The sequence below is a fragment of the Bos mutus genome, chromosome 4, assembly GCF_027580195.1.
Source record: "Bos mutus isolate GX-2022 chromosome 4, NWIPB_WYAK_1.1, whole genome shotgun sequence".
NCBI lineage: Eukaryota > Metazoa > Chordata > Mammalia > Artiodactyla > Bovidae > Bos > Bos mutus.
Genome location: NC_091620.1, coordinates 20,726,948 through 20,748,303, shown reverse-complemented (window position 1 = coordinate 20,748,303; position 21,356 = coordinate 20,726,948). Strand labels below are relative to the sequence as shown.

Sequence of the window (21,356 nt, the reverse complement as noted above, 5' to 3'; positions counted from 1 at the left end):
GCGGGAAATGAAAAGAAAGTTATGACCAGATGCAATGCGTGGTCCTTGATTAGATACTGATTTCAACAAACTGGCTTCAAAGGACATTTGGGAATCAATAATGGAAAAATGAATATGGACAAGGAACTAAAGGAAAAAAATGTGCTGAAATAAAAGTTGGAAACTGTTCGTTAAAAAAAAAAAAAAAAAAAAGCCAGTTACAAAAGCAGTTCTTTTACTACATCATTTTGGTGTAAAAGAAAAGTGTATATATATGTACATATACATGCACAGAAAAAGACCTACAAGGATAACATCGGTAATCTCTGGAGAAAGGAAAGAGAAAGAGGTGGGGGGCAGTGTTTGCTTGCTTTCCTTTACTTTTTTGAATCTCTTGGCCGTACTACACGGCATGTGGGATTCTAGTTCCCTGAGCAGGGTTTGAACCTACACCTCCTGCACTGGCAGCATGGAGTCTTAACCACTGGACCACCAGGGAAGCCCTTTGCTTGCCTTTTTCTTTTCTAACTTTTTATGATGCGTAAGTGATGTTTCTGTAGTACATCTCTTGAAGACTTTAAATAAGGTTTTAAATTTCATCACTGCTAATCTATGAAAGACCATCTAAGACAATGTACAATCTTCCTAAAATATGCTGAATGGTCTGTCCATCGAGAGCAGGCAGAGTTCTTGGGATGCTCCTCAATTTGGAACTCTGCTGCTTAGATGATTCTCAGAGAAATCAAAGATTTCTTCCCCAGACTATAGCAATGCTGTAGTAGAAGGCAATGACACTCCACTCCAGGACTCTTGCCTGGAACATCCCATGGATGGAGGAGCCTGGTAGACTGCAGTCCATGGGGTGGCTAAGAGTTGGACACGACTGAGCGACTTCACTTTCACTTTCCACTTTCATGCATTGGAGAAGGAAATGGCAACCCACTCCAGTGTTCTTGCCTGCAGAATCCCTGGGACGGGGGAGCCTGGTGGGCTGCCGTCTATAGGGTCACACAGAGTTGGACACAACTGAGGTGACTTAGCAGCAGCAGCAGCAGCAGGAAAAAAACTAATACCACTTAAGGTCTGAGAGGGGTGGGGTGATGCTTTTAGAGAAGAAATTAAAGTCAGTGTTCAAAAGGGGTACCACAAATGCCTTGTCAAGCACATTTCACTTTCACTTCCCCTGTGTGAAAACACTACCAGCAAAGTTCAAAAAATCTTTCGGAGAAAAGGGAGACCAGCAGGACTGAACATAGCACTTGAGTCCCATGGAGAAAGCCCCGGATTAGGTGTGCCTGATGGCAGAGTCACCCTCTGACAATAGACACACATTCACACCCACTGACAGACTCGCTATCAGAATGATTTTCTTTAATCACCACTCTCAAATTGAGAAGATACACTAGAGGCTCTAGAAGGGTGACTTTTGCAGGTTTCTATACAAAGAACGATCTTCATACAAAGATCTGTACAAGCAAAAGTACATTGTACAGTCGTGTATGCTGCTTTAACAAGTCTCGGGAAGTGTCTACAATGCATGCAAAGGCAACTCGAGCAGAGAAGACAGAAACGACAACTGAGGCTCTATCTTCCTAGAGTGTGTGGTCTGATGGGGCAGGCAGATGGAAAATACACACACCCAAACACATGGATGCCTGAACACACCAAGTGCCATGAAGAAAAAGAGCAGGGTGTCCTGGGATCAGAAAGGGGCATGTACTTTACCGGAGGAAGTGACATTTCAGTTGTGACTACAGAGTGAGCGGGAACTGGACAAGTAGAGAGTGGGCAAGCCTTCCATGCCAGACTGTGAGCAAAGGTGCTGAAGCAGGAAGGAGCAGAGGACGGTCACCAGGGGCAAAGGGAAGACTGACCTAAAGTGAGGCTGCAGAAATCCACAAGGGCTGTACAGTAGCCATGTGACTCAGGATTTGGGATTTTACTCCAAGTGTCAGGGGAAGCCGCTGGCCATCCCAAATGGGACAGTGGTCACATCTGAGTTACATGTAGAATCAACATGGAGATTGGTTGGAAGCTCAAGAATGAATGGCGGGGGTGGGAGGGGGGGACACGTCTACAAGGCAGTACAGAGAAGATGAGAAGCTGGATTATAGATGAGGTTGCATGTGTGTCAGTCGCTTCAGTTGTGTCAGACTCTTTGTGATGCCAAGGACTGTAGCCCACCCAGCTCCTCTGTCTGTGGGATTCTCCAGGCAAGAATAGTGGAGTGGGTCACCATGCCCTCCTCCAGGGGATCTTCCTGACCCAGGGATGGAACCCATGTCTCCTGCAATGCAGGCGGATTCTTTGCCCTCTGAGCCACCTGGGAAGCAGGATGAGGCTACAGGGGTCCAAACTATACCCTGAAGGCAGAATTCAGCCCAAAGCTGGTTTGTGTAAACAGAGCTTTATTGGAACATCACCCCGCCTGCTCATTTATGTATGGTCTACAAAGGCTTTCACTATCAGGGCAGAGCCAAGTAGCTGTGACAGAGGCCATTTGGCCTAAAGGCAATGGCACCCCACTCCAGTACTCTTGCCTGGAAAATCCCATGGATGGAGGAGCCTGGTAGGCTGCAGTCCATGGGGTCGCTAAGAGTCGGACACGACTGATCGACTTCACTTTCTCTTTTCACTTTCATGCATTGGAGAAGGAAATGGCAACCCACTTCAGTGTTCTTGCCTGGAGAATCCCAGGGACGGGGAAGCCTGGTGGGCTGCCGTCTGTGGGGTCACACAGAGTCGGACACGACTGAAGTGACTTAGCATAGCATAGCATAGCATCTGCTATGTGGCCCTTTTGAGAAAGCCTGCTGACCAATGGACTAGTGGGTGGCAGTGGAGAGAGACAAAGTTCCCTATGTAAAACTGATTGTCGCTATTTGCAGATTCAATAATCTCGCTAATATTTATTTGTAACTTCAAAATCAATCCTCAGCAGGTGCTTTCACAGTCACCCCGGGCATGCACACATGGCCAGGAAAAATCTGGGCTGCGTGATGCCTGATGCCTGATGCCTGTGTTCCCAGCTGAGGTCAAACGAGGTCGAGCTCTGACTTCTTGCTTCACCTCTTATGTCAATACTGTAAGTGAGCTTACCTTCCATGGTCTACTTAGGACCACGTTTTTCACATTTGGGGGTATTTTTTGTTCGGGATTTTTAAATGACCCCCAAGCATCATGATGAATGGGTGTCTAGTGTTTGTAAGTGTGAGCAGGCTGAGATGTGTCTTACAGAAAAATACATGTGTTCAGTAAGCTTCATTCCAGCATGGGTTATAGTGTTGTGGGCTGCAAGTTCAACGCTAATCAATCAACAGTATGTATTAAAGAAGGTGTCATTAAACAAAAACACACATAAAACACAAGGTTCTGTAGTGATGGGCTGATGAAAATATGACCAGAGGCTCACAGGAAGCCAATCCTAGGGACAGAGGGTCATCGTCCCCTAACGTGGCACCCGCAGAGACTTCACAGAATGTAAGCACAGTGAAAAGCAAGAATGGCTGTACTGGGGAGGCAAAAATCAATACAATTCAGTGACGGATTAAATATAAAGTAAAATGAAGTTGAGGATGACTCTCCGGTTTCTAATATGAACTACTGGGCGGAAGGAGATGCTATTTATGGAAATAAAGATTTCTGGGAGAAGTACACACTTCGGGTGGTTGATCAAGATTTTTCTCTTTTACACATTAAGTTTGAGATGCTTGTGAGACATCCAAATAGAGACGTCGTGTAGATTGTTGGCTTTGTGACTTTGGAGCGCAAAAAAAAGGAGTCTAGGTGAAGACACATCTTTGAGAGTCGCTGATACACAGAGGTGGTGTGTGAAAGCCCTCGAGGATGCTTACGTCCCCCAAGAGCAGGAGGAACTCTGCGCCTTCCTGAATTTGCGGGCAGGTGAACTTAAATCTTTATCAAGGTGCTTTGATTTGTTTAATATAAAAACACTTAGGGGAGGAAATTAGGTTAACCTGGTGCTCTGTATCTTTGTTATTGTTTAGCTGCTAAGTCATGTTCCACTCTTTGTGACCTCATGGACTGTAGCCTGCCAGGCTTCTCTGTCCATGGGCTTTTCCAGGCAAGAATACTGGAGTGGGTTGCCATTTCATCCTCTGGGGGGATACTCCCCACCCAGGAATCGAACCTGCGTCTCCTGCACTGCAAGCAAATTCTTTACCACTGAGCCAGCAGGGAAGCCTGGTCTGTATCTAGAACCAGATTAACGGTCATACTCCTTGATCTAATAATGCTTCTTTGAAGAACTGATCCTAAAACCCAGACACCCCTTAATGTTACCCCGAGTGACACTGAGAAACGATTCAGGATAGAAGAACCAGAAACAACTTTAACATCTGGGGAATGTTACACTAACAAAACTACCAATATTTTCCTCTGTGATTTCTTTGACAGATTCTAAACTTAGAAATGTCAACCCCTCTGGAGGTTTAATAAATACCACTTCTGTTTCCTCCCAGCTTTCTTTAAAAATGGATTTTTTTTTTTAAGCCATTGATAAATTTTACCTTTCTCCATGAAAACGCAGGCTGCTTCAGGGTAGGGGTGCTCATCTGTTTCACTCATTGCTACACCCTCAGCACCTAGAGCAATCCCTGGCTTCCTGAATGCGCTCGACAGACTTTTGTTGAATTTAACATTTTAATCACACAGAATTTATGTTGGTATAATGATGTGAGGTGATAACATCCGTTGAGACTTTTCAAATTGCTATCACGTGGTCCCATCCCCATTTGCTCAATCAGGTTTCCTCTTTCCGACTGCTTCGTGGAAACTCCTTCGTCATCTATTAAACGCTCACAGACTTACAGGGCCTTAAATCTGAGCACCTATTCTGCCCGCTGATGGGGCTGTCAAGTTTCATGCCAAATCTGAAGCTTTATGGTTTGGCTTAACACATGGCAGAGCTGGTCCTTCCACTGCTCTTATCTTTCAGACCTGACTGTTCTATGCGCCCACCACCTTGTCTTTCAAGAAGACCAAAAGGAATCAGTGTTTCAAATTTTAAAACATTTATTCAGGTTCTGATTGAAACAAAGAACATTTATATTTGGGGCGGAACCAACATATTTACAAATTTCTCTTATCAAGGAAGGGACTGGAAGGACTTTCTGCTTTGCAGCTAGAGCCTAGTGGACAGGGGCAGGGGGTCTGGGTCCGGGCTACTGGGGGGGGGGGTGGTTAACCTCAGCTCAGCCACCTGTTAGTGGCTAACCTTCCACTACCTCTGAGTGTAACATAGCAGGGACATAACCTACCCTGCTGCATTACTACAAGGTGACAATGATTTAATAGAACTGAAGCCTGAGAACAAAACTGGAACTTCCAAGGGCTCTGTAAGTATTAGCTGTTATCATCTTTCCATAACTTTTTTTCTTAGAGGTCTCAGTAAGATTATTCTCAGATCTCTGTTTTAGCTGCTCAAATGGACCCATGGCTTGGCTGCCCCAAACTATACCCTCCTCTGCGCCAGCTCCTGGGCTAAGACTTGACACTCACCATCTCACTTCTTCCTCATGGATGGAGAGGAGGTGAATGGGACAGCAGAGGGGGGGTGGGGTGGGGGAACAGTCGTTTGTGGCTTCAATGCTCTGGCACCATCAGCCCCCACGGTGGCCGCCCCTGCTCCAAGAAGGTACCAGATCCTTCCTACTGGGGATCCTCCCCACTGTATGCTGCACCCCTCCCACTGCCCCATGTGGAGCTGGGTGGCTGGCTGGTCAAGCCAAGAACACACTCCAGGGTCAGGAGGGCTCCAGCCCTGGCTTATGAGATCCTGGACAGGTTAGTTAGTCTCTGCAAGCCACCATTTCCTCTTCTGTAAATGGAGAAAATCATAGCGCTGTTTATGTCAATTAATAATAATCACATATTGTTACTGGGAGACATGCCTGCCCATTCAGTTCTGGGGTCCCAGCATTGAATTGGATGAACTACAGACTGCGTGTACAGACGGGTCCTGGAGAAGATGGAGCCTCATCCCTCCCGGAGCTGAGGCAGGAAGGCTGGAGGCTGGAGGCTGTCTCAGCTAGGAAGGGCGTCAGAGCTGCAGTAACGCACTGCCAGGTCTCTCTGACTCCCACCCACCCAAGGCAAGTCTCCATCAAAGCAACTACCGTCTGACTTTAAATACGTACGGATTTCTCATTCTGAGTGCATTCCTCTAAAATCGGGGTTCTCAATTAGAAATGCAAATTCCCGAGCCCCACCCCAGACCTACTGAAACAGAAACTGTGAGGGTGGGGCCCGGTGATCTGTTTTAACAGGCCCTCCAGGTGACTGACAGTTTCCAAAGCTGGAGGAGCACTCTTCCCAAACAGCTCCCCGACACAAATGCTTCCCAGAGAGAGAGGCCCAGTGTCCTGCTCTTGGACCCTGACACCTACAGGAGTGTAACGAGGCGGACACACGTCCAAGATACACAGAGTCGGGGAGGGAAGGAGCCCAGCTGGCTGTGGGCAGGTGAGTCGGGGACAGGAGGAGCCCGGCTGGCTGTGGGCAGGTGAGTGGGAAATAATAAGCAGGTGGAAGCAGAGAGGTGAGATGACATCAAAGGGGAGGACAGGAGGAGGAGCAGCTGCCTGTGTCAGTGGCAGAGACAGACAAGACATAGGAGCTGCGGGATGCACTGGGCTCTCTGGTGAGTTTCACTGTGGGAGGAACAGACTTTCCACAGCCAGGAACAGGAAATGGGGCAGTTTCATCAACCCTGCTTTATGGAGCAACCCTAAGTAGAAGATCAAGGTGGAGGAGGGAAAGAAAGGAGCAGGGCATCCAGTGAAGCAATCGGCAGCCAGGACTTTGTATAAACAGGAAATATTGTCGGGTCGCCTTTGTTGCCCAAGCTTTTATCAGCATGGCTCTCACAACAGGGCAGCCGGGGCTCCAGCCCTGAACCCCATACTTTGCAGGTCTCAGCCACACCCCTCCCCAAGGACAGGGTGCTCTCCCAGACCATGCTCTGGGTCCCTGGTAATCCCTGTCCAAAAGGTTTCATGCCTACTTGCAGGCCTTCCCAGGGCAGGTCCCTTCCCCAGGCAGGGGACTGAGTAGGTGGCCAGGAGGCACCCCGAGGTCCAAGGGGAGGTGGAGGTGGTCGTAGGCTGGACACAGAACCCAGGAACTGGTGGGCTGCAGGCCGCCCTGCACCATCGCCCCAGGATTCACCAATGCCAAGTCAAGCCAGCCCTTCGCGTAAAAGTCTATTCAAATACTATGCAGGGTTACTCGTCAGGGTGGAGGACCTCCAAGGGAGGTGGGGAGCAGCACAAGACAGAAGGCCACCCCAACAGGATTTGGGCTAGGGTCACAAGGGCAGGCCTGACAACAGGGATAGGGGTCAAGTTTTGGTCAGGTCAAAGGGAAAGAAAGGATGACTTGAAGCTCTACCTTAGAAAATCAGTATTTTTTAAAATCAATTAATTTTTAAAAATCTAATTCTGCATATGGCACAGCTTGTAGGATCTTAGTTCCTCAACCAGGGATCAGACCCAGGCCCTCAGCAGCAAAAGTCCAGAGTCCACACCACTGGACTGCCAGGGAATCCCCCCCAATTTTTTTTTTTTTAAGCCACTTAATGACTGAAAAGTGCTCTGAGGTTCTGTGAAACCTGTCACAATTGTATCGGTTTCTGTGATTTTGTGTGCATGTGTTTTTGTTAATAAGTAGCTTGTGGTGACAAGCTGAGTAATGGCTCAGGGAAACAGAAGGAATGACTTCCTGACAGAAGGCCCTTTACAGACTGGTGCTGAAGGCACATGGCCTTGCTTTCCTGAGACAGTGGGAAGGAGCCCTCTGGGATGGGCTCAGGCAGGCACCATGGGCGGCAGGGCACCCAGGGGGACTGGAGCCCGGGACCTCCCTCTGGATTTTGGGAGAAGGTTTGTTGTTCTGACAGCCCTGTGGGAACCATCCTGATGGAGCTTCCATGGGCTGTGCAGCCCAGCAAAGCTCACTCAGTGGCCAACATCCTGGAGTTTCTGCGCCCATGGCTGAGGGAGTGCAATGCGGGGGGTGCCTCACTCTGCCCACCTCCAACTCTCAAGACGATGCCTCGGCAGCCTCTTCTCACTGCTCTGGCCTCAGTTTCCTCAAGTGTCTAAGGTGGATACAAGTGTGCAAAGCCTTCCCTGGGGTTATACTGTAACCCAGTGAGATCCTGAAATACTGTGATGCCAGTGTAGACTGTGAGAGAGCCTATAAAAAGAAGAGATTCTTTAGAAAGACAGAATAAAGTCACCCCATGGTATCTGAGGAATGTTGGTTCCAGGAGCCCAATCTCCTTGTATGCGCCAGTCCTTTACATAAAAATATGTAGCATTTGTACATAACGTACATTCATCCGCTTGTGTGCTATAAATCAGCTCTAGATTACTTACAACACCTAATACAATGTAAATGTTATGGAGATACTGGCCAGGAGCACAACAAACACAAGCTTTGGTTTTTAAAACTTTCTGCAATTTTTTTCCCCAAATATGTCCAATCCGTGGTTGGTTGACTCCATGGATGTGCAAGCTATGGATATAGAGGGCAGACTGTAAATATCATGGTACTGCTAACACCAGCAAGCTTCCCTGGTCCCAGACCACCGCGAGCTGGGGAGGAACGTGGAAAGGAATGAATATTCACTGAAGCCTCGGGTCAGGCATGCTGCTTGGTGCTCTTCCGCACGCTCCTGTGTGACGCCAACAGCAGTCCAGGTCCAACACCACTGTGCACACACCTTCCCCTGCACCACATGGCTCACCCTCTGGCTGCCTCACTCCGTTATACCCAGGCCAGGAAAAATTACCTTGTTCAAGAATCATTTCGATTATATTAGTCCCCTTCTCTGCACCATAAAATGCCTCTCAAATTAGCACTCGTTTTAAAAAGCCTTTGGACAACTGATCCCAAACACTTACCAATCTCGTCTGCTGGTCTATTTTGCGCTTACACTCTAGCCAAGCAAAAATGACTTTGCAAATGAATTCCATTAGGCCCTCTGCTTGTTCACCTGGTTACGCCAGCACAAGCGATCTGACGGCTTCCGCTGTCACTCCGGGTAGGACAACCTCACTTATCTGACATTTTTGGAAATAAGGTCGAGCCACAGAACTGATCTATATGAATTAATTTCCTCTCTTCCAGGAACTTAACTCTTTAAGAGGCCTTAAATCCTTTTGGGGGAATAAGTCATGGAACAATTAAATCAAAGAGTTTCTTTATTTATAACCATTTTCTAATGGAAACATTTCTGTAACACATTACAGACATTCCCAGTCTCACTTAACAGAACATAAGGACCATCGATTAACCTCTTCCTGATGGTGCAGGTCATACTCATTAATGAGTAACGGTGATCACAGGTGTGCTGGAGCTGAATATGTACCTGCTTCAGCGGTGTATGCTCCTACCAGCCCCACCCACCATTACAAATTTCCTTGAAATTCACTTTCCTGCAGAAACTCCTTCTATCAGCCTGGGTTCTAGTGTGTAGCGGACACAGAACTCTGGAGGGTGTAACTTGCTGCCTTTCTACAATTTCTGCAAAATTAACTTAACACGCTTCTTTTTTTTTTTTTTGGTCAGAGCTCTATTAATTCTTCATTAGAGAAAAAAAATCAAAATTCCACAACTACCAACAAACCAGAGTTTTCCCAATTGCTTTACCATGTGACTTTTGAAAGGACTCCAGACACGCGTATCATTAAAATCTGTTTCCTTGATGCTATGAAACTAGAAGTTCTCAATAGAACTGGCATGATGGATCACTGATATTATATAAGTCCTTGGAAAATCAGCCCTTTATATTTAACTCCATAGGTTGAATCAAAGGGTAATATTGCTATAGAGGAAAATGGTACAAATATAGGGGGAAACAAAACTTACTGCAACATCAGGATGCAGTCTGTAACTATGCAAACCCAAAGTGCCATAACCCAATGTTAGGGCAGGTTCCAAAATGATCTTTCACTGAGGACAGACAGCACAGCCTGGGGAGAAAATCCCCTGTCCACTCACATATTAAACCGCATTCTTTCTGTGACAATGAAGGTTTTATGAAGTTTACAGCATTAGCACATGCAAGAGTCAATCAATCTTAATTCTGCTTAAACACAGTGGCATTTAATTAATCAGAACCTACTAGAGCAAAAGAAGTTAGGCAAGAATTGCTAAAACAGACCACTTTCAAAAACACCACAAATCTCTTCAACGCTGTGTTTAGAAATAAGCGGCTGGAAAACCACACAATTATTTTGCAGTTTTAAGAGTCTGCTGCTTTTTAAAAAATTGGCAACTATTTCAGCAGCTTACTTTCTAATGGTAAAGTCACCCATCAGAAAATTGCCAATTGAATGACGTTGCCCATCACATCTTTTGTCTTTTGCACTGGCCCTAGACCAAAGATGGAGGGATACGGGCTACAAGTCTGACTTGTAGCTAGTGTCATGAACACCTCACTGACTCGTTGTAGAGAACCTGGAAAAACAGGTATGGCTCTGGCTGACTCAGAACCTCTAAAGAATCTGACAAGTGTCCTTTCTAAACCTGAATGAACCAATATTGCATCAAATTGTCAAGATTTTTCTGAGCCCTCTCTCCTCTTCTTTCGAGAGTAGTTCAACTTTATGTTTGTTTTTTTTTAATGACTTATGTCAGCTGCATTCTGTATGTAGGATCTGTTAAGTAAGGTTCTAGAGAGCTACAAACAGAAGGGTGAGATTCAAAGGATCAAACAGAAGATGGCCTTGTTAGGGTGAGGGATGGTTAGACACAAGTACATACAAGAAAAATAAAGATCAGAACCGAGGAGAGAGCAAGCTAACCAGGGCAGGGCTTGTGTGACGTAAGTTATTACTTAGATATATTAAAAGGAAGTGTCAACTCAACAAGCATTTATGAAGCACCTACTAGGTTTAGGAACTGCATGGCTACTACAGGGGACACAATGATGACTCAGACCTGATTCTTGCCCTCCAGGGGCTCTCCATGAGGCAAGAACCCTGCAGTAAGGGGACCATTATTACAGAACTGTGTCCAGCTTTGATCACCACCATTTTTTCTGGTTTTGTGGAGAAATGAGAGCTCTCAGAGGGAGAGGACCCAAAACAGGCTCTGTGAGGAAAAAGCAACAGTGACTCGGTTACTGCCTTCAAGTACATGAAAGGCTTCAGAAAAAGACACTGAGTCAAAGAGAACAGGTTTGAGTGACAACAGACGAGATCTCAGGCCAACCCAAGAGTTTCTTGACCATCAGATTAACAGAATGCTGGAACTGGTCACTGAGGGAGTTCCTATGGTGGTCTTTTCCTGGAAAAAAATTTTGTGGGTGAACAGACGATTCCAAGTTACGACTGTTCACCTTCCTGAATGCAATAGGGTGAACTCATTTCTCCCGAGGTCCTCTCCTGTCCTGAGCTCCATGCTCCCGCGAGGAGGAGTTGGTCTTCTTCCACAACTTCCTTCCCTGAGGGATCTACAGAGTGACCACCCGATCTATATCCCCACCAATAAGTATCACAAAGCTACCTGGAATTAAGGATCTCAGCCAGGCAGCAAAGTCAGGAATTCATTCTCCAACAGCCACGTAAGATGAATAGGTCCGCTGGTGATAGAACTGGGGACGCCAAATGCCAAAAACAGAAAGTCTCCAAGCGGCATGTGCAAATCAGAAACGTGGTGCATTTACAAAGGTATAAAATGTAAGTAATGAAAGAGGAAGACGGAATCTTCTGCAAATTAGAGATGGTAATTTCCAAGGAAATTTCTAAGGAGATTTGTAATAGGTATTTTCTGCATTCATAAATACTTTTTTGATCCCAAAGAAAATCTTTCTAGAGAAAATAAAGAAATGGTGGTCTTCCCTGTATACCTCAAGAAACATGAGCATGTAAGACGTAAGAACTGGTTAAAGTTCTGAAAGGCACACACGTAAAGGCATTCTATCTTGAGTTCAGCTCTTGCTTAGTTTTGATTTTCACTTCCCATCACCCCTGAACTCAAGGACAGGGACCCCACACAAACGTCTGTGGAATGGATGTTCTAAAGAAGCGCCCTGTCTATAAAGTGGGGGTGAAGGTATCCACTCTGTGGGTCTGTGAGGAGGACAAGTGGGTCACTGTAGGGAGAGGATGTGCCACAAACTAAGCTACAATTATTACCATGAACTTCAGGCATCTTGGCTTCTTTTAGAGGAAAAATAAAGACCTTCCTATATTCCAGGTTTTCCATTTTCTTTCTCTGCCTCCAGTCCTCACCCCTCCCAACGCAGTACTGCCACACGAAATGGAACTATTATGATTTGGGGCCTTTCAAGTTCATGCTTCATCGGATGTTATATAACATCTGCTGGCATTATTCTGAAACTCGCCTTTGACAGCAACCTGAAGAGCTTGAATTGTCATCGTGAGACCACCAGAAAGCACTGGCAAATGACATGTTCGGAGAACAATAAAAAATGTTCACGTATCATATCCTTTCGAACGTCGCTACTTTGTTCCACTCAAAGGTGGTTCCTTCAAGATCGGTCTCTACACAAGGGAGAAAGAAATAAAGAAACAAAAAATAAAATATGAAGAACATGAGCAGCTGCAACTCGCAGAATGCACCACAATTTTTTTTGTAGGAAAATCACGTTAGATGCATGGATCTAGTCCTTGCCTCGTGATCGAGTGGGTGTCTCCCCTCTGAGGAGGCCGTTCGTAAGTAAGCCACCTCGGGGCGCTCCCTTTCCTGGCTGGCTGTCTGGGTTACCAATGGATCCTGATAAAGGGCAAAGATTATCTTTCACACCTTGGGATATTTTCCCAGAGGCACAGCTGCAGCCCCTGAAACTCAGTTCGAACGGTTTGTTGCTTCATTTTTAGAGTTGCAGAGAATGTGCCATGGGAGAAGAGAAATCCTCTACCTGAAACCAGCAGAAGCTCAATGGGAATAAAGACTCTGGAAAGGTCACAGAGAGGGTCAAAAGAGGCTCTTTCTTCCCTGGCCATAGGGGGCTTATTGTTGCTGGTGCCCAAACTGGAAAAGGAATGGCAGGAGATTAATAATTGAAATGTTGCTATTATTGGTTTTCTAAACTATTTGTGGCTTATTCTTTCCCTGGAGTCATCATGCCTGTAAGCAGCTCAAAAGATAGAGGGATTTAACATGTACTGAGAAAATGCCTACTATAGCCTGATGCTTTACATATACTTGTTTCTAATGGAGCCCTGGAACAATCAAATAAGGCTTTGAAAAGAAAAAAAAAAAAAAAAAAAAAAGCTCAGAGAAGTTAAGTAACAGGCCCAAAGCCATACAGCTAGAGTCAAAGCCCAGGTTTCTGGTTCGAGTATTGTACCACACTGTCCGGGATCAAGGATTAAAATTAATTAATGAGCCTTGATTCACTTTTCAAATGTGGTAAGAAGGAAAACAATATTTATACTTACTCATTTTTAAAAATATAAAACATAAACACAGGAAAAGATATTTCTGAACATGTGTCATCAAATTCTTTTAATGGAAGATGATTCAGAATCCATTTCTTGGTAGGTGTCTTCAGGCCCATCTGATGACAGACTTTGATGCTACAGTTTGGGGAAGTCTGACTGTCTGAGCCAACACTAGTGGACAAGGCACAGCCAGGGAGAGAGAATACAATTTAGGGTCCTCTAATTTACACCTGTGGCACTGGAAAAAGCCTTGCTAAGCAAGGTGATGGAGTAAACATAACTGCAAGGAGAATGTTTAACCTTCTAAAGAAAAGAAATCTTTTTAAAGAAGTTTAACTTGATCAGTACCAAGCCATTGAAAACTACTATGCTATTTAGAAACCTATCCTTAAAAGCAGGCTGTGGAAGGCTGATCACACTTTCCTACCCGTTGACTTGTATTATCAAACATACCCCGTTTCAAACTGATCACTTCTCTCTAAATACCTGGCAGTTCAGAATGCTCCACTAATGCACTCAGGCCTTTACATCAAATCCTAGCCTGAGGCAATTGCACCCTATTTAAATAAATGAATATACCCCTGAATTCTGGCTTAAATGCCTCACCTGTCATTATCCTTCTCCTGAGAAGAATCCAGGGTTCAAATCTTTTAGTAGGGTGAAAACTATCAGAAATCGCTCTTGGAGAATTCCACAGGAAAAGCCCTGCTCCTCTGGGATACACACAAGGAGTCCATGTGCTCTGACCGGGATGTGGTAAAAATCAGGTTCGCTAAATCCAGGGGGCATTGCCAAAGGAGGGAAAAAGGAGGTCACTGGAGTCTTAGACGCACTCATCGCAGGAAGTAAATGTGCAATGCCTGATTAGAGGGGTCACCTGTCTGCTTTAGAGCATGACCAACAGTTGCTTTCAAAAAAGACCCAGGCCTGAGCTTGGGCGGTGATGCTGGACTGGTTCAAAAGGGGTGAGGAAGAAGAGAAGAACTACAAAGATTCGAAGAAACTCTCGCAGAATCAAAGGGCACAATGCACAGGAATGATCAATAGAGCACGCACACAAGACTGAGGGGCCCAGGGGTGGCAGAAGTGACCGAGTAGGTCAGCTGGGACATAGAAGGCAGGCTTGCAAATAAAAAAAGTGAGCTCGAGACCTTTGAGATCTGAGATTATGCTTAAACCACAACGTCTTACACACCCACAGGTCTTTATCTGGTGTCGTGCCCTGAAAGAGCACGGTAGGAAGAACCTGAGTGCCAAGTCTTAGCTGCAGGGGGATGGCCTACATTCCGTATGGATTTAGAATGAAAGGAACAGGAGGGGGACAGCACGGTTCCCAGGACGGCTTTCTACCAAGTTGACAAAATACATCCCAACCCACATACCCAGCCCCTTGAGAAAGGGAAAGCAGCCTGTTTTACTATAGTTCTGAATTCAATGCCAAGTTCCTTCTCCAATGCTCACCCGGAGTGTCCAGCAGAGGGAGTCTCAAAGAGGTACTTAATAAAGAGAAAATTGTTTCATTTTAACACTCCATAGACAGTGGGAGCATTGACTGTAGCCCCCTCCCAGAGACTCAGAGGAACAATGAATGCCCGACTGGGTCCTCCTAGTATGTTCACAGAGCCACCGGGCTCGCTCCATTCTGTGTGGTGGAGTGATCAGAAATTTTGTTTTGTTTTGTTGAATGGTTAAATGGACCTTGTGTTCTTCAGAATCAAAGAGGAAAGCCCCTGGAATAACATCTCTCTGTTGCCTTCTAAACAGGCCCCTTTGTTTCTAAGAGAGTCTGAAAAAAAATATTTACAGTCCATAGGTTATTTACAGCCTCGTTACCCAGGGCCTGACTGGTAACTTTATTCCATCCAGAAACCTAATTCATTTGGAGCTCTGGAACTAATAACAGATTTTCTTTTCAGATAAGTTTTTTTTTTTTTTTTAATCTGCCTTTATAACAGAGATAAAACTATTAATGCGTTCCCTGTCTCACTGGCCATGACTGTTCTCCGGATTTATAGAGGATTAAAACCTCGCCCCTCCTCTCCATTCCGCACAAACCCTTGCCTCCTCTCATTTGGTATTTCATCCACAGGATATCTGAACAAAACCGAAAGAAAGCCAGATGGACTGACGCTCAAAGTATGTAAAGGCTGCTACTTCAATGATTTCATGAGAAAGACATTTTCACGAGGAAAATGACTGAAAAAAAAAATCAGACACCCTTTGGTTCAAAATCCCTCCTACTACAAGCACACACACACACACACACACAAAACACATATCGAAGTGTAAAAACTTAGTTGATTCCGGTTTGATTTCTAGCTGGAAACTGACAGAACTGACTGAAGAAAAACGAAAGAGAGAGGGACTGCAGGGGAAACGGAGTATTTGTGCCTTCCGTTCTTGTCTTTCTTCCTAAAGACAGACGAGAAAAAGGACCCAACGCCAGGTGAAGGTGCACCGCGCAGGTTTACCCAGACCGGCGGAGACCAGCGTCTTGGCCGCCTCCCCGACTGGCAAACCTAAACTACATTTTCCCTTACATACGCTAATGCGGGGAGATTTTCGCCTATTTCATTGTTCTGCCTGGCTCTGAAATGGACTTTTCCTCTCTGCCCCCCTCGCATCACCTAGCCCCGCACATTCCGATCCGACAGCCCCCCAAAATCTGAGGCTCGCGAAGAATAAAGGAGTGTGTGTGTGTGTGTGTGTGTGTGTGTGGGGGGGGGGGGGAGTGGAGGGAAACGGGAAGGGAGCTGGGAGGACGGAGAGTGGAAACAGATCACCCTAAAGGTAATTTTCTTTGGGGGGGGGGTGCTGGAGATGGAAAGCTACACCGCATCACCTTTATTTCTTACAAATAAATAAAAAGCACCGTCACGGGTCTGTCTTTTTCCCGGCGCCCCCTCCCACCCAATTTCTTTTCTTCGGCCAGTAGCCCACCCTCGCACACCCCCCACCCCACCCCCCGCCTCCTTCTCCACCCTGGAAATAAGATGTTTGATTCCGGATCCCGGCCGATCGCCGGGCGACCGAGGGGGTGGCGGGGAGGGGGGCGGGCGACCGGTTCGAGCCCCGGGGGTGGGGCGCGGGGACCGGGCGCCGGGGGGCTGCGGGCCGGGGGTGGGGGGGTGCTGCCCGGCGCGGGGCCGCGGGCAGAACAAAGCTCCGGGGGCCGGGCGGCCGGGCGGCCGAGCGGGCGTGGGTCGGCGGAGTCGGCGGGCCGGCGCCGCTTACCTTCGTACACGGGGGCCATCGGGGCCGGGGTGTCCGCGATTCATGGCAACGGAGAAGGGATCGCGGCGCGCGAGCTCGGCCCCCCCAGCCTCAGTCGGAATCTGCCATCTTGAGCCTGTGTCTCCGCTCTCGGCGCAGCCGGGGCCGCCAGCGCCCGCATCACCGCCTCACTTGGCCGGCGCCGGGGGAGGGGGCCGGGCGCCGCCGCCGCCGCCGCCGCCGCGGCCCGGGCCCTGCGCGGGGCTCCCGGGGGCTCCGGGGGGCGGCCGGGCGGGCGCAGCGGCCGAGGCCGAGGGCCGAGCGGCCGCGGCCCCCGAGCGGGTCCGCGGTGGGGCGGGAGCCGGGGCGGGCAGCGCGCGGCCAGTCCCCGGCCGGGGCTCAGCTCAGCATGGCTGTGTGTGTTGGGGAGGGGGGCGCTCCGGCAAAAGTTGCAAGGGAGGCGGGGGAGGGGCGGGAGGAGCCGGGGGAGGGGCGGGGGGCGGGGGACGGGGGCGGGAGCGGCGGCCGAGCGCGAGCGACGAGCGAGCCCGGAGCGAGGAGTCCGCGCGCAATCGAGCGCCGATGGCACGGATGCGAGGCGGGGAAGGCCGAGCGCAGGGCAGGAGCGGCCGGGCCGGTGCAGGGAGAGGGGTGGGTGGGGGGCGGATCCCGGGAAGCCGGGGAGGTTAGGCGGCTCCGCCGGGCGGCGGTGCATGCGCTTCGGTTCTGATTGGCAAGGGAGCCGGTCCGCGGGGGTGGCAGCCAGAACTTTGTGTGCGCGCGAGCTGGGCGGGAGGGGAACCGACTGGAAGGGGATCTTTGGCCGCCGGCGGCTCGCCCTTTCTCGCACCTGGTTGGCGCTCCCCGAGATGGGTTTGGAATGAATGAATGAATGGAGGAGTGGGCGCACGCGGTCCTCCCCGGACTCTCGAGTAAGTGGAGGAGCTTTGGAAATCCAAATGAGGTCAGAGATGCGGGAGCCATTCGGCGCACGCTTATGAAATGCAGCCTTCGGGTGTTCGCTGTATTCCTGCGGGAATCTGGTTTCCGCCCCCATCCTCAGGTCTACGAGGTCTGGAGGGTTAAACCCCTAATCCCTATCACCTAGACGAGTGGTTGCCACCGATTGTTTCCCAGGCCTCTGCCTTCCTCAACACTCATGCCTCACAGAGCTTCAGACGCGCTCCAGACTCCCCAGCCCTGAGGCTTGCCAGTCCACTCCTGCAGCTAGTCTTCGGTTCTTTAATGGGATGCCTGCCATCGCCCCCAACTTAAGAAGACTTGATCTTCCTCTTAGACAGTGTTTTTAAAACTGTGGGTCGTGACGCAGTAATTGATCATAACAGACATTCATTGGACAGCAACCAACTTTTTAAAATAATGAAATGTACTAGAATAGTACACTGCCCTTAGAGTAATTATTTGTTTCATAAACCCTTTGTTTCAGTTATATATACTGGACAACTGTACTGGACCAGGATACAAGTTGTATTTCCTGCTGTGGGTCATGGGTCAAAAAAAAAGTTTAAAGTCTGTATTTGGGGGATGTAAAATAATGAACAAACCATTATTTTCCTACCACCTCTTACTTATCCTTCCCCATCTCCATGCCTTGTGACAAACCCCCTCCAAAAAAACCCCCAAAGACAAGCCCTTTTATACACTCACCTTGTTTTGTTAGTAGTACATCATTCCCCCTTTGCCACGGATGACCTTTGATTCTGCTGTCTTCCTTGCCCCTATATTCAGTGCTACACTTTGCACTGCTTCTTTGAGCCTAATGTCATTCTGATTTGCAGAATCCTTGACTACCATTGCTGAAGGGGCTCTCAGAAATAATCTGGGCCAGCCATGCCCTTCTAGAACTGAAAGAATGAGGCCCGGGGAAATGAAGTATATTATCCAGTGTTACACAGTGTTAAATCTTGGGGTTCCATATGGAGATTCCTTTAAAAACTAAAAGATAGAACTACCCTATGATCCAGCAATCCCACTCATGGGTGTATATCTGGAGAAAACCATAATTGGAAAAAATACATGCACCACAGTGTTCACTGCAGCACTATTCATAATAGCCAAGACACAGAATCAACCTAAATGTCCGTCAACAGAAGAATGGATAAAAATGTGGCACATATATACAATGGAATATTACTTAGCCATAAAAAAGAATGAAATAATGCCAGTTGCAGCAACGTGGATGGATCTAGACATTATCATACAGACTGAAGTAAGTCAGAGAGAAGGACAAATATCACATGATGTCACTCATGTGGAATCTAATTTTTTAAATGATATGGATGAACTTATTGACAAAAAAAGAAACAGACTTACAGATATTGAAAACAAACTTACGGACATATGCACACAACTATAAATAAGATAATCAACAAGGACCTACTGTATAACACAGGAAACTCTACTTAATATTCTGTGATAACCTATATGAGAAAAGAATCTGAAAAAGAATGAATATATATATATATAAAACTGAAATTATTTTGCTGTACACCTGAAACTAACACATTGTAAATCAACTATACTCCAATAAAATTAAAATTTAAAAAAAGGGAGAAAGTAAAATCAATCAATCAACCAACCTTGGGGTCTTGTGTTTTTTGCTTCACACCATCATTCATCCCTTCCTTCTATCCCCTTGTCGTCTACAGGTCACAGCCCAGTTTACCCTAAGCACTTCCACCTTCCAAACACACAGCTCTGTCCATGCCATGCTCCTGCTAACATCCTTCAAAGAGTCAGCCTCTGCGCTCAGGGCTGATTTCCTTGCTTCTTGGCTCTTAATCAAGGCAGGCAGGCTCTGACTTACCTTTTTAAGCACTTGAGTTGAGTTCAGCAAGTCACTGCCTCTCCAGCCGGACTGGTTTCCTCATGGTCCTCTGCCAGCCTTGCCCATCTGTGCCTTTGTCCAAGCTGCTGCTTCCCCACCAAGGATGGCTTCTCCATCTTCTGTCTTTAATCAGACTCTACCTGTGCCTGACTCATTTCCTCCACAAAACAGCCTGAGGGAGCATAAGTTTAAGACAGGCCTGGGTTCCAGTCCCAGCTCTTCCACTTGGTAGCTGTGTGAATTTGATCAAATAGTTTATCCTCTCGGAGCTTCAGTTTCCACATCTTGATTATAACATGACTAGTAATTGATCCTCCATGCTAGCTGTAAGTCTCTATCATGACCTTTACCATACAGGTTTTATCTCTCATCCCTTTCCAGTATTACCTAATAGAACTTCCTTCAGGAATGGAAATGTAACCCTTGGTGGCTGCAGAGTGCATGAAGTGTGGCTGGCGTGACTGAAGAACTGAATTTTTCATTTTAGTTAATAGCCAACATATGGCTGGTGGCTACCATACTGGATAATGCACATAAACTGTAAGCGCAATGGGGGCAGAGACCATCTTGGCTGACGTTCTATCCCCAGCAATGAGCACATTGCCCGACACATGGCAGGTACTGCACAAATATTTGTTCGATGAATAATTAGCTGTCATTTGCTCCCTTATGCCAAGCACAACACCAAGAACTTGGTGTAACTTATTTTGTACAGTCCTCCCCACGGCCCCTGGGGTGGGATTAGATTAGAGATAAAATGTGTACAAAGGGCTAACAGATAGTAGAGTTCCATAAAAGGTGGTTATTTTTATCATGCAAACCTCCCTGTGACCAATCCGGCTGATGTTTATCTCTTCTTCTTCTAGGAAGCACAGTTCCTGCCTGTTATCCACACTCTGTTGTGCTCTGCACACTCCAGTCTAGATGGCTGATGCTTCTTTTCTGTATCAGCACCCTGTCCCCACCACTGGGCTGGCAGCATCCTGGGGCAAGGTCTGTGACACACTTGTCTTCATGTCCCTCGGCTCAGAGCTTGCACGGATCCACGTTTAGCAGTTGCTTCTAACTTCATCGTAGCTGCTGTCTAGCCGTGAGTGACTCTAAGCAGTCTCACTCTCTGGAGTGCCTCCTCTGTCCCCCCAAAATTCATATGTTAAAACCCTAACACCCGAGTGCCTCAGATGGGGACTATATTTGGAGATGGGGGCTCTTTAAAGAGGTAACTGAGTTAAAGGAAGGTCATTTGGGTGGACCCTAATCCAGTACAACTGGGGTCCTTCTAAAAAGGGAATTGGGACAGAAACATAAAGAGGAAAGATCACATGAAGACACAGAAAAGGAGGCCCTCTGCAAGCCAAGGAGAGGGGTCTAAGAAGAAACCAACCCTGTCAACGCTTTGATCTCAGAGTTTCCAGAACTGTGAGAAAATTAATATTCATTGTTAAAGCTGTCTGCAGTGTAGCAGTCCAAGCAAACTAATATACACCCCCTAGGAGGTGAATTCGGAGAAGGCAATGGCAACCCACTCCAGTACTCTTGCCTGGAAAATCCCATGGATGGAGGAGCCTGGTGGGCTGCAGTCCATGGGGTCGCTGAGAGTTGGACACAACTGAGCGACTTCACTTTATCTTTTCACTTTCATGCATTGGAGAAGGAAATGGCAAGCCACTCCAGTGTTCTTGCCTGAAGAATCCCAGGGATGGGAGAACCTGGTCTGTGGGGTCGTCTATGGGGTCACACAGAGTCAGACATGACTGAAGTGACTTAGCAGGAGGTGAATTAAAGTGAAGAAAGATCACTCGTGTCCAGTAGAAACATCTTGAGGGCAGCTTCCTTCCCACAGGAAGGAGGAAATGAGCGTGGAACTGGAGTCCCAT

General features: G+C 47.3%; 1 protein-coding gene across 1 annotated transcript in view; it reads right to left on the bottom strand.

Moving 5' to 3' along the window:
• The window catches only part of HIPK2 (homeodomain interacting protein kinase 2), a 199,524-nt gene extending 182,434 nt beyond the window's left edge, over positions 1 to 17,090 (bottom strand). The window contains 1 exon segment of the mRNA XM_070369190.1: positions 16,653 to 17,090. Coding sequence (XP_070225291.1) covers positions 16,653 to 16,671 — 19 coding nt within the window. The 5' untranslated portion in view covers positions 16,672 to 17,090.
• Positions 17,091 to 21,356: the final 4,266 nt, after the last annotated feature.